The sequence below is a fragment of the Gavialis gangeticus genome, unplaced genomic scaffold (assembly GCF_001723915.1).
Source record: "Gavialis gangeticus isolate Ggan-Ray unplaced genomic scaffold, GavGan_comp1, whole genome shotgun sequence".
Lineage (NCBI taxonomy): Eukaryota > Metazoa > Chordata > Crocodylia > Gavialidae > Gavialis > Gavialis gangeticus.
In genome coordinates this window covers 64293055-64305412 of record NW_017729022.1, presented here as the reverse complement: position 1 = coordinate 64305412, position 12358 = coordinate 64293055, and the positions used below count along the sequence as shown (strand labels likewise).

Genomic DNA, 12358 nt, shown 5'->3' with positions numbered 1-12358 from the left:
AATGTGCATAAAAAATTATAAGGGAAAGATGGCTGTCTACCTGGTTTGTGTTGCCACTCAACTTCTCTGCTGCCCTGCAGGAGATTTTTACACAGAATCCACTGGAGAGAGGAAAATGGGGCTGGTAGCCATTGAAAATGCCACCAATGTTCATTTATACTGGAGTTTATTCGCTTGTCTTTCACACACACCTACAAAAGAAATCCCTGGCCACCCTGCTAATTATCTAGCACTTTTGCTGGTCTGCTAGTGATAGGTATTTGGTCCCCTGGTTCATTAATTCCTGGGCTTTGCTCTCCCCCCTCCTCCCTTTTCCTCTCACACCACTCCCCAGTTTCCATTTCCTCTCGCACCACTCTTCAAAGAAACACTCTGGCCTAAGGGACCTGCCTTTCCCCTCCCTTTTTTGGACCCAGATGGAAAGGCTTTGCCAGCTGACTCCTCAGTTCTCTTATTGTCAATTTACCACTGACACTCAGTAAGCATGAGTTTAGAGGTTGCATGGAGGTTTATTGTCTGGGTAGGAAGAGCAAGCCCCTCTCTGCAAGCACTCATATTCTTTCCTTCACCGTCTAGGACTTGGAACCTTTGTTCTTCTCCCCATATTTCTGCTCCAAAGCTTTTTGCAGGTTGATGTTTAAGGCATTTTTCTGATGCCACCTCCCTATAAAAAAGACAAACCACATAGCTCCATCACTGCTACAATCCTAGTCCCTGCCCCTTAATACCTACCCACCTATGGCAGCCTTATCTCTTTGTCTCTTCTCCTGTGATGATGCCCATCTTTAATTCATCAGCTTCTTTCCTTTGCCAGTTGCCATCCCATACCTATCACCCTCTCCCTGTTTTGGCAGTGCGCAACTCTGAAGCACATGGGTTGCTTGCTCCTGGCAGTGGGCATACCTAGTTCATCAGTTTTCCTTCCATGCCAGTGCTTGGGGTCCCTGACTGCCCTCTGAATCACATCTGGGGTATAGGAATCCTTCATCAGGCTCTTGCTTTCCAGTGGGCCACCTGCAAGAAACAGGATACACAGGAATTGTATACAGATCCTGCACAGCTGCTCATGCTGTGGACAGACGGATCCAGCTCTGGGCAAGGCAAACTCTAGCCAACAAGAGCAAAAGGGAAAAGGGATAGGGAGACAATCTTGTCCCTCTCACTGTATTTTCATTTACTACGCTGTTCTATTAAGATCTGGGGATGATTCCAAGATCACCTGGACTCTGACCACCTCTCTTGCAGAAGCTTGTCAGCCATAAATGGGTGAAACTCCCAGTTTAACTTCACAAAACCACCACCTTGCCTCTTAAACCTTTTGTGCAACTCACCCAGAAGGCCTGCAAATCATGGCCATCCAGCACTGGGCCATGCATGCACGAAACAAGGTGACTCTTGTTCTCTTCTTTTGACTTCTAGATTCTCATCTTTTGACGTACTGCTATGTCATCCTCCCCACCTGTTCCTACCCTCTTTTGTCTGTTTCTTCTAATATCAATATCTATTTTGAGCTCTCTGGGAGAGGAACCATCTTCTTTGCTACTTGGCTGCAAAATTACCCAGCACAACAAGGCCTTACTTGTTCACTGCAGTTCCTAGAAATTTCACAGTAATAATAATCCGTCTTAGGTTGGCATATGGGAAGTTGGGGACACAGTTGTGTACCCAAGAGGCACTCAGATGCCATAGAGATGAGACCAATAGAGTAGCTAGATCTCCAAACAGTTACGCTGGAGGGAATATAGAGGGATCACTGAGGACTCTGGATGCAAAGAAGTTGGGGGAGAGGCATATCTGCAGAAACCTTGACTAAGGAAGGAGGAGGTGATCTGAAGTGGAGATATTTGTGTGGCACATCCAATAGCAGGGATTACAGTCCAGGTAGAGGAGATAGGTGGTCAAGTTATACCATCTTCTCATCAGTTGGAAAAAGGCGATGTGGGAGACAGACAAAAGAAGTAAAAAGGGAAGCCATTATTTCTCTTCTTTGAACAGTGTCACAGCAGTGACAAGAGAGGTGCAAGGGGTGCAGAGAAGAGACTTAGAGTTAAATGAACACCTCATCTACCAACTCAGAAGACCAGGATAACACAAAGTGCACAGGGAGTCAGTACTGGACCTTTGAGGGTAGCAGTGTTGGGCTGCCCACCTTGGAAGATGTTGGACCTCAGGTTGTAGCCCAGCTCATTGTAATCAGCAAAACCTGTGGAGGTCAGGGGGTTTTCGAGCAGTTTGAGTGTTCGGTCGCTGAGTCGCTTCTGCCCTTCAATCAATCCAGCCTCGCAGAGAGCACGGCGTTCCTGAAGATCACAAGCAATAGAGTCAGACTTCATCCACATTGCCCATGTGCACCTTATCCCCTGGGGCATCTCCTTCTGTGAGCAAACCTGAGGGAGACAATATAACCCTCTTTTACTAGTTCTGGGTGCACCCAAAACACCTAGACTGATTTAGACTTGGGTGCAACAAATGGGTGCAACTTAGGAACCAATTGAATTCTAGCTACTAACAACAGGTGGGAATTCAGACCTTTGGTGTCTACTGGTACTCTTACCATCTTGCCCAGAAGAACTGCTGATTTTAATTCTGACTGCAGAGCCCTCCACCCTCTGCTTCTTTATCAAGAGAAACAAAATTATGACAGAGCCTGAGACAGGACACAAGGACATGTCAAACAGCGGATATCTCTGGGTCTAGAGTTTGCTACGGAGAGCGGGGTGGGGAAGGGATGACAGGACCTGCCCCCAAGTGCAAAATTCAAACTGCTCCCTGCCAAACACCTTCCAGGAACTGCTTCAATCTCCAGTCAGTCAATTCTCACACCACCTCAGCAAGCAGCCACCCCACTCCTTGAGGGTCTGTGAAGCCACTGCCTTCCTCTGTTACCTGTTCTGCAGCAATGAGGTGGTCCACGACAGTGCTCCCGCAGTTGTGTTTAATAATGGGGGGAATCAGGCTGCTCTTCCTCTCTGGAAGGGGCTTTCCTTCAGCTTTCACATCTTGCCCTATTGATGCTAAGGATTCCTTTGCACTTAAACTATTCTGAACTTCCTTTGTCTCTTTGTAGCGGCTCTTGATGGTCTTTCGGGGAGATCCAGGTATTCTGGGCCCCAGTGTCCGATGCTGCCTTGCTACATCTGAGTTGGTTTGAGCATCTTCTGCTTCCCTCTGGCTAGACTGTGCCAGCTGTTGGAGGGCCCCAGTCCTCCCTCTTTGATGTTGCCCCACTGCAGGTTCCTTGGTGCCTGAGACATCTCTGGTCTCTTCTCCTTCCTCTCCAGCATCATCAGTCTGTGCAGAGGGACTTTTAGGCCGAAGGCTCTGTTTGCTGTAGCTTCTGGTCCAGAGATGCTGCACAGAGGGGGATGTCATGGGTTTAACTGGAGCAGAGATTGAAGGTGTTCCTGGAGCTGCGGGGCCCTTGGAGATCTTCCATGAGGTTCTGCTGGAACTCCTCAAGGAGGTTCTCTTGTTAGTGGGCCGTGCTCCTGCCACAATATACTCCTTGTTGGCATCTCCAGGTTCTGCTCAAAGACAGAAGGAACATATCCGGCATTGTTTTGGTAGTGGATGGTGTTTTAAATGGTGCAATAAATCCGTCTGGTACTGTGCAGTATCATTAAATAAAAAGATAGCATTAAGGGCCACTTTCAAAAATGCAGCATGATGGTCTTCATGTTTCTTCTGAGCTGAGGGGTCTCAGCTGTCACTGTTATATACACAGGTATGTACATGTCCAGAAACACACACAAATAAGCATCCTGGTTGCATACATGCATAAAGAAGTATCACTGCTTGTGCACTGAACATTGTGCAAGAGTACTCTTACCTATGTAAATGTATGCCTACACACACAGCTGAATAGCACATGCTTTGTCTTTCTCATTCAATGATTTCCTACCCCCCACCCCGGCTCTTTCTGCTGGGCACATGTCCACATGAATACCCTCTTGAAAAAATATACCTGTCTAATCAGGACACATATATTTCCACAGGCACGAACTGTGAATCAGTGCAGACAGACACACTTTTGCCTGCTTGCATATTTAACATCATGCATTTATGAAAACACACAATTACATAGGAATCCAGGTGTAGTCTAAGGGATAGAGAAAAATAACTAACCTGGGATTTGAGGGCTTGCCATAACATGTGGTATAAAAGAGGGGCATCTTCTCTACTGTATTGCTTACCTGATGGACTGCCAGCCTGTATAGACTCTTGTTTCTCTGCAGCAGGTATATGAGAGGCCAGGGCTATAGGCACCTCCTCAAGAGAGAAACAAAGGAGTGTGTTAAGCATAATGTGGGGAACAACAGAATCTGAACTGTTCTGTCCATCTGTGAGAAGTAAATCATGTCTCATACAGATATGGGCTTACCACCCCTGTTTACTATGGGCTTTGTAGTACCGGATTCAATCAGCTAATTGATGCATGAAGTCAACAATCATTTCTTATCAGAAAAAGTGGACAATTATGGGAGAATACTGTAAAACAAAACAACAAGACAGCCACAGCAATACTGGAATATGGTAAGCAATTACTGTGGAACTCCATTTGATACGGACTGACTCAATTAGTGTCCGTTGACTGAGATATCAAAAGCAGATAAAAAAATAACAGAAAAATTATTTGTTACATGTCTTATGGTACAGCATAGAGGTCTCAACCAAATCAGGATCCCATTGGGCTAGAAACCATAAAAACATAGTGAGAAACAGCCTCTTCTCAAAGGATTTAAAGTGTAACCAGAAGAGTATGAAGGTGAAAGAGCAGAACAGCAGAGGAAAGCATCAGCCACAAAACATAGTACCTATGCAGCTGGGATTCTTGATTCCCATAGTGATCGCTTTATGCTTTGCATCAATTACCCTCACCCATTGTGGCGTAAGTGCAAATGATATTATTTAAAAAAAAAAAAACCTAGCCCTTTTGGGAAAAAAAAAACCACTGGTATTTTACACTGGTATTAGACTCCACAGGCTGACTGTGTTTTGTGTAGAGGAAGTTTGTTGGGTAGCTCTCATGTGCAAACCTCACCCACGCTGCTAACTTTTTTCCTTGACCTCTGTTAGACCTTAAGACTTGCACATGAGATGATAAAGGTGAAGACCACAACCAGGCTCCAATTGACTCCATGGGCACAGGGTTGGGTCCTAAGTGAAGACATGTCACTGTTCCATGTGATGAAATTAGGTTCTTTTCTTTGGTTCCCATTCAGAGCACTCAAACGCTTACATTTTTATTAAAATTATAATCAGCCTGAAAGAATCAGCATTACTAATTGGATCTTCTACCCTTAGTTCTCACACCGGCTCTTGCCTTCTACCTACAGTAAAATTACCATTATTGATATTCTTCCTAGAGGCAAAAGAAAGATTTGATCTCTGAACCTGCAAGTCTTCAATTCAACAACTGAAGACTTTACCAGCTGTGACTCAAAAGTTCTGTGTACAAGGGGCTGGGATACTGCCTACTCTGTCTCCTTATTTCACAAAGCATAACCATTAACAATTAACTCTGATTTCCCAGTTTTTTGTGATTTAAAGGATGTTAAACTTCACAGGCAGATTTGAAATAATTATACATTACTACTATTATTTACTTTATAGCAGCAGCAGGTGGCTCTAACTGAAATCCAGGCCATATTCCTAGATTCATTAAAGACCAGAAGTAGCCATTAGATAATTTCTGACCATCTGTATAACACAAGCTATAGGGTTTCATCCAGTTATTCTTATTTTTGAACCCATTCTACAGTAAGCACAGTACATTCACATAGCATGAAATGCATTTCAATTCAGGAGTTAGAAATAATGAAAACACATTTTTCTTCCTTTTTTCTGAAGATCCCCAAGTAAATTCTTAGCCTGCTTTACCATCCCCAGACATTTTCACCTTGTTCACACTTTCCTGTCTTCTGGTATCAAATGATCACAGAGGAACCTGAGAGCTGTCACTCTGGAGCAAAGGACTAACCTCCTTAGGCAGCTGTAGCTGGGTCATTCTCACAAGGTCTCTTGCCTGGAAAAGCACTATTATTATTGTTATTATTATTATAATAGATGAACTATATATGTGTGAGATGTGGCCCGGTGTCTCGTGCCAGATGTGGTTCAGTATCAGCTGCCAGATGTGGCCAAGTAGAGCCCCCCATGTCCCCCACATGAGGCCTAGCCAGGCATCCAAAAGATGGTGAGATTACTATGGCAGGAAACATGAAATTATGTCTTTGTTTAGGTCAGACTGTCTTTGTTTGTGTATCTGTCTGAGTCCTTCTGTCTGATGAGTTGGTTCAGTCCCTAGGAAAGAGGCTGAGAAGTGAAACCTCTCTTTTAGAGGTATCTCACCTGTTCCATGGTCTCAAGGAAGATGCCAAAGTGATTCTTCTAACTGGGCAGGCCCTGATGAAGTCCAGGAGTGCTGATGATGAGGTTGAACTAAGAGTATGCACCATAGATGGTTGCTAGGGAACAACCCTCCCTATCTGTGAGCTGTAGTTACTATGGGAACTAAAATAAACATCACAGTTTGGAGTCATCCTTGTTGCTTTAAAAAACCCAAACCAAAACCTTTCGTCCCAGAAGGAGCCCAGACCTGATAGTTCTCAGCATAGTCATATGATTTTGTGAAGATTCTCAAAATAAAATAATAATAATTAACAGGATTTCTGCATTTCTATGGAACATGCCCTCCAAGGGTCTCCTCAAATGCTCTCCAGAAGACAAGTAATGTTCTCCTCGTTTCTGTAGCTTGCTACAATCACTCACCAAATCAGTGAAACAGTCCGGACTAGAACACATGGTACTGTAGTTTAGCACAAGACTGCGCCACTCATGTCTTGGGAATGTTTGGAGCTTAGACTTGCTATCTCACAACCCAGCTGGGATTTCACAGAGCAGATTACAGAGGAGCATTACTCTCCTCAGTGTAACATGGCTGTTCTTCCTGCAGAGTGCGATGAGGTGAGTGGGCACTAGGAAGGATCAGAGACATGCACAGACATGTAATCTGAAGGTACAGATTTTATTCAGTGGTCTAATAAAAAACAAAAAGAGAGCCCCCAAAAAGCCTACCCCTTGGTGTTAGAAAATGAGACAAAGTATAAAGTATGATGATTTTCATACATTGCCCTCCCTCCACCACCTTTTCAGTGCTTGTGAAAGGAGACTGCAGAAGAATCTGATGCCTGATGGATGCTGTAGAAGTGCATCACAGCCTTCTTCCCTTCAAGCTGTACCGCGTTTCCACTCTGACACCTTATACTCCGGTGGGGCACGGCGGAACCACTCTGACCAGGAACCATCATAGACAGCCACATCTGGTTTGCCACAGATGTATGCTGCCAGGGCAACATGGCATGCTGTGACCCCTTTACGGCATGTGGCAATGAGTGGCTTTGAGAGGTCCACCTTCTTCTCCTGGAACATGTGCTGAAGCTCCTCGGGGCTCTTCTCAAGGCCTGCTTCCGTGAGAAAGTTGAAGAAGGGCATGTTAACGGTGCCAGGGATGTGACCTGGTTCCAGCCCTAGAAAAAATACCACCAGAGAGAAGGAAACATGAGAATGTTTAAAGAAATATCCAGACAACAGGATCACAATCAGCAAATCCTGTTAAGAAAATTGCTCACAATCTCAGAGGAGGGTGGTTGTATGGAGTGATGGACTGAAGGATACAGGCACCTTAGGGAAGACAAACTAAGGTTGAAATCCTCAAAGATGCAAACATTAGTGAGAGAAATCCCTGACTTCTCAATCTACATCTTCACTGACTGCCTATCTTGTATGCATACCAGCCCAGCCTCTGGCTTCTTTACTTTTCATTCCATCCAGGAAGAGCACACACCAACTGCTGAAACTTCCTCTGCCTGACGAAGGGTTTTTGAACCCAAAAGCTTGCTTAAAAATTGTTTTCCAACTATTTAAGTTCATCTAATAAAAGATATCAGATTCACCCAAAAAACCTTGTCTGCAGAATCTAAGATTCTTCATGAGCAGGGTCCTCTGTCACTGCAGAGATGCTACAGCAGAATAGGCCAGACATTAACAGACAAGGTGTAAAGAGTAATGCAGAAACATATGTAAGAAGATATCAGACTGGAACACCCTGTGGCAATTTCTGGCCCCTAACATTTACTGTATGGGCCAAATTCACCAGAGTTCCCCATAGTCATATCAGGAGTGAACCTGGCCCTGTGAAATTATGAAATCATTTCTAACCATTAGTGAAACAGGGCAGACAATGCAAGTTCTTAAAAGGCAGAAAGGTCATAAAAAATGTTCTCAGCCATGTGTTTGGATCCATTTCTCACAGGTTATCTTCTAGGGAAATAGGAACTGGAGTCCATGCCCAAACCTGGCAGCCATGGCACATTTAGGGTCTGATTTGCCCCTACCATAAGGTAAAGTGCATAAAGAACTATCCATGTGAGTGGAGAATTCAGACTGTATAGTACTTTACATATGGTCTGCCCCAGGATAAACAAGGGTCAAATTCTCTCTGCTCAGAAACTCTGTGAAGCCATTCATATCAATTCATGCTGTCTGAAAATATGTTCCAAAGAATAATGCCGTTAATACAAAGTAGACATCAAAAATGATGAATGGGATTTTAACGGTCTCATTGACATTCAAACTCTTTAAGTATGTGCCTGGCTCAATGCTCTCTCAGGTCAATGGGAGTTTTTCTGCTGACCTTCATGGGCTTTGGCTCACTCCCCATTAGAGCCTCGGATTGTACATGCTGGCTTGAAATTGTTTTCCAGTGAGTGGAATTAGTTAGGTGTGGATTTCTAAGGAGTGTGAAGGAGGTAATATTTGTGGAGATCAGATCAGTAGGAACCTATGCTTCAAAAAACAAGACACCAGTTGTTCTAAAAGCATAGGCTGGTCCAGCTAGTCATAAGTTGACTCCATTCCTACAAAAGGAGAGGATGAAAAAGAGTCCCCAGTTAATTTTAGGCCTCACAACACCACAATCTTGCATCATGACACAGCATCACAATGTCATGTCATTACATAATGATGTTTTGATATCATCACTCTTGGTTGCATAACCACAGTGTGAGGCTGCAAGACCTGTGACATTTTATTTTGTCCCGCAGGTAAAGGGAGATGGTAGAGAGACAGAGCCTGAAACAAGGATGAGCTTCCTTTGGAAGGCTGTTCTGCAGCTGGGTCACGAGCGACCTCCTTCTCTTCCAGACGGACATTATCCGTCTCATTTGCTTCTTGATTTGTCTCCTCTGAGCTCAACAGAAATTGGCTCCAGCTCTCAGTAGGGTCTGCATGCTTCCTTGGAAAATGATTTCAGTATTGTAGAGCAAATATTGGGAAGAGAACTACTGTCACTCCTGCTCTGCTGCTTTTTAATGAAAACCGTGTTTCCAAATGCCAGTCTCTCATACTACTATAGACTACTAAAGCAGCACTTGCACGCAGCTTTCTAACCAGACAGCTTTTTGTTGGGAGAAAGAGTTAAAGACTCAGGGCCCTAGTCTCCCCCTGTTGAACAAAAGTAACCCCTGGGAAAAGCTATGGTTCTGATCCTGTGCTCTATCATGGCCCCTTTCCAGCAGTTGAACTGCAAAGCTGATTTATGGGGACTCCCCCAGTATAAGTTGGTTTCCAGTATAATAGTTGTATGGTTCCCCTCCACCTCCTATGTCTGGGCATCCTGGGAGGAGGAGTTTTGGGGTCCAGAGAGGCATAGCCAGGAATTATATATATTCTGTGATGGCAGAACTGGACCCTTCCTGGGCTATGCACTCAAAAGACTAATAGCAGCAACACAAACTGCACAGAAAGCAGAGTGCACCATGCAAGCTCCTCTATGTCACAGTGTGACCAACTCCTCTCTATGCCCTGAGCTGTCACCTGCCTGCTCTGTCACTCTTCAGGTATCTCCTTATTCAAGCTCAAGAGCTGTATGCAGTTCTCTTCCAAGACAGAGAGCTGTTTCATCTTTACTTTTTAAAAAACATGCACATCACTACAGTTAACATGGCCATCCACCGCCAGTGAATACTTTGTAAACAGAGACACTCAACTACTTGGCCTCAGAAGTAAGTTATCCCAATAGCATTGGACTGGCCCCTGTTCATTCCCCAACCACCTGGAAACCTAGGAAAACAGATAAACTTCATGCCCTACCAAAGGTAAGTAAGCTGGAATCTGGCAAACAGATAGGGAAAGCAAATCAGAGCTTTCCACCAAGGCCTTACTGCAGAGCTCATAGGTTAAAGCTAGCTGATTAACGAGAACACATTAGTTGTTGCAATAGTCCACAGGGACAGAGGTGATAGCTGGACACCAAACACCACCGAGGTTTACAGAAAAGGACCTGGAGTCGTACCCAGATGTTAATACAAAGCCAAAGACACCTTTCTAGCTCTGTGCAATACATGCTTTCACTTCTTGGTGGGCTTTTCAGAAATGTCCTCCCAGCCTCTGGTTCAAGGGCAGGTTGGGAATATGATGAACGACAGTGGCTCTCAACAGGGTCACCACAGCATCAAGCAGTTCCACAAAATTCTTTTGAGGGTGAGAGGAGGTAGGCATTTGCTCTTCCCTGCCCAGCCCTTATGCAAGGAGATAGGTGCAGGCTCCTCTCCATCCGGCTCCAGTGCAAGGAGCTAAGCTCACACCTACCTCTGTGTGAAGAACTAAGTGCCTGTTCCTCCCTGCATCCTGGGCGGCTGTGCCCAGAGTTAAGTGCTGCAATAAATAAATTAGTTATTGAAATGGGTGCAGCTCAGTTCAGAAGAGTTATGGAGTGGTGCCTGAAGCCTAAAAAGGTTGAGAACCACTTCTGTAGGAGCATGAGTCCCATTGGCTTTCAATGAGATTTGTGCTCCTAAATCATTTGGCACGTTTGAAATTTCTACACTGCCTGCTGCATGCCATTTCTGAGTGGTTTTCAATGCCAGCCCTAACATAGAGCACATAGTAATCCCAGTCTAATGTGGTTAACTGTGGCAAGGACAACTCCATAAACTCTCCCCATGGCTGTGGCAAACAGATGGAAGAAGACATTTTTGGCAACCAAAGTCAGCTGGAACTCCAGGAGCCATGGAGGTCCCAGGGTTACTTCCTGACTGCAGATCTCCCTGATAAAGGGGTGGATAAACACCACAGCACCACAAACACAGATGTCATCCACCACTGTCTGTCTAACATTTCTTCTACTCAGCCAGCATCACCTCCATTTGACCTGGGTTACATCTGGGATCTCATGAAAACCTCGTAGCTAACCATCAGTTAAAAAAAAGAGTTAACTATCTGATTTTGCTGTAAATGATCTGAGTTTCATGTCATTGGCATACCGATGGCATCACTGAACAAGAGCTAACCAAGCCTAGCTTCTTTAGCCTCTTCCAGTAACATAGGATGGCAAGGGCAATGGAGAGGCAGTGGTTTTTCTTTGTACCTTTTCCAGTGTGAATCCATCTTATGGGAACAGGGATGTACAAAACTGCACACTGAATTTCAGATTTCACAACTGCTGTATATAATAGCACACACACTTTTCTATTTTTACTTTAACTACCTTGTCTGATATGTCCTGGAGCAGTAGTGCTCTACCTTTTGACCCCATGGGCTGGATGGATAGTGCAGGGTGAATCTGTGGGCCCAGCTGGGCCCCAGATGCCAGGATCAGGTCCTGAACTGCCACCACCCAGACCCACACTGCTTCCCCCCTCCCCATGCACCTGGATTGTGCCCCACATGCTCTGATTGGTCCTGTGCCACCTCTGCCTGACCTACCACACTAAAATTAGGCCCATGGCCCAGCAGTTGAGTACCCCTGTCCTAAGATATATTTGCCTTTTTCAGAGCATGTAGTGCATGTCCAGCACTAGCTGGAGCAGGTGCCATACTGACTTGTGTCCTGGGTCCTGTGCACAGGGCCAGTCTGGCATGTGGGCCAACTCAAGACCCAGGGGCAGCACTGGGGGCCAGATGATGGATCCAGCTCATGGCAGTGACATACCGTGGATCTCCAGTGCCCAGGGGCCAATGCTTACATTTGCGCCTCCCCACCCCAGTCCTTCTCATAGCAATACTTAAAGTCATGTCGTGCAATAAACACTCTGAAGGGCCCAGCCGGCACCCCCCAAGGCCAGTGCTCAGGGGCCATGGCCCCCTCCTGTCCCCCTGTTGGTCTGCCACTGGCTCATGGGCCATATCTTTTACACTCCTGTCCTAGGAAATATTTACCTTTTTCACAGCCATGTCACACTCATTGTGTGTTGAACTAATACACCCCAAAAGTTTTACTCCTCTGCTATTTCCAACTCATCACATAGCAGCCCCACTTCCTTATTCCTTGTTCTTTTCTTATTTATAATTGTGAAGC

At 45.2% G+C, this 12358-nt stretch overlaps 2 protein-coding genes across 3 annotated transcripts in view; both read right to left on the bottom strand.

The window, feature by feature from the left end:
- Positions 1–489: 489 nt before the first annotated feature.
- Positions 490–6924, bottom strand: TEX33 (testis expressed 33). Of its 2 annotated transcripts, XM_019515274.1 has the most exons (6): positions 6352–6924; positions 4194–4269; positions 2887–3524; positions 2150–2300; positions 904–1014; positions 490–664 (listed from the first exon to the last, which is right to left on the bottom strand). In XM_019515274.1, the coding sequence occupies exons 1-6, from the start codon at positions 6358–6360 to the stop codon at positions 573–575; spliced, it is 1077 nt and encodes a 358-aa protein (XP_019370819.1). In that variant the 5' UTR covers positions 6361–6924; the 3' UTR covers positions 490–572. The 2 variants fall into 2 exon arrangements, with proteins under 2 accessions (XP_019370819.1, XP_019370818.1); XM_019515273.1 differs by lacking the exon at positions 6352–6924 and having other exon boundaries at positions 4194–5099.
- An 85-nt stretch (positions 6925–7009) lies between these two features.
- Positions 7010–12358, bottom strand: part of TST (thiosulfate sulfurtransferase) — a 17151-nt gene continuing 11802 nt past the window's right edge. Inside the window, exon 2 of the mRNA XM_019515275.1 lies at positions 7010–7529. Coding sequence (XP_019370820.1) covers positions 7231–7529 — 299 coding nt within the window. The 3' untranslated portion in view covers positions 7010–7230. The remainder of the gene's footprint in view (positions 7530–12358) is intronic.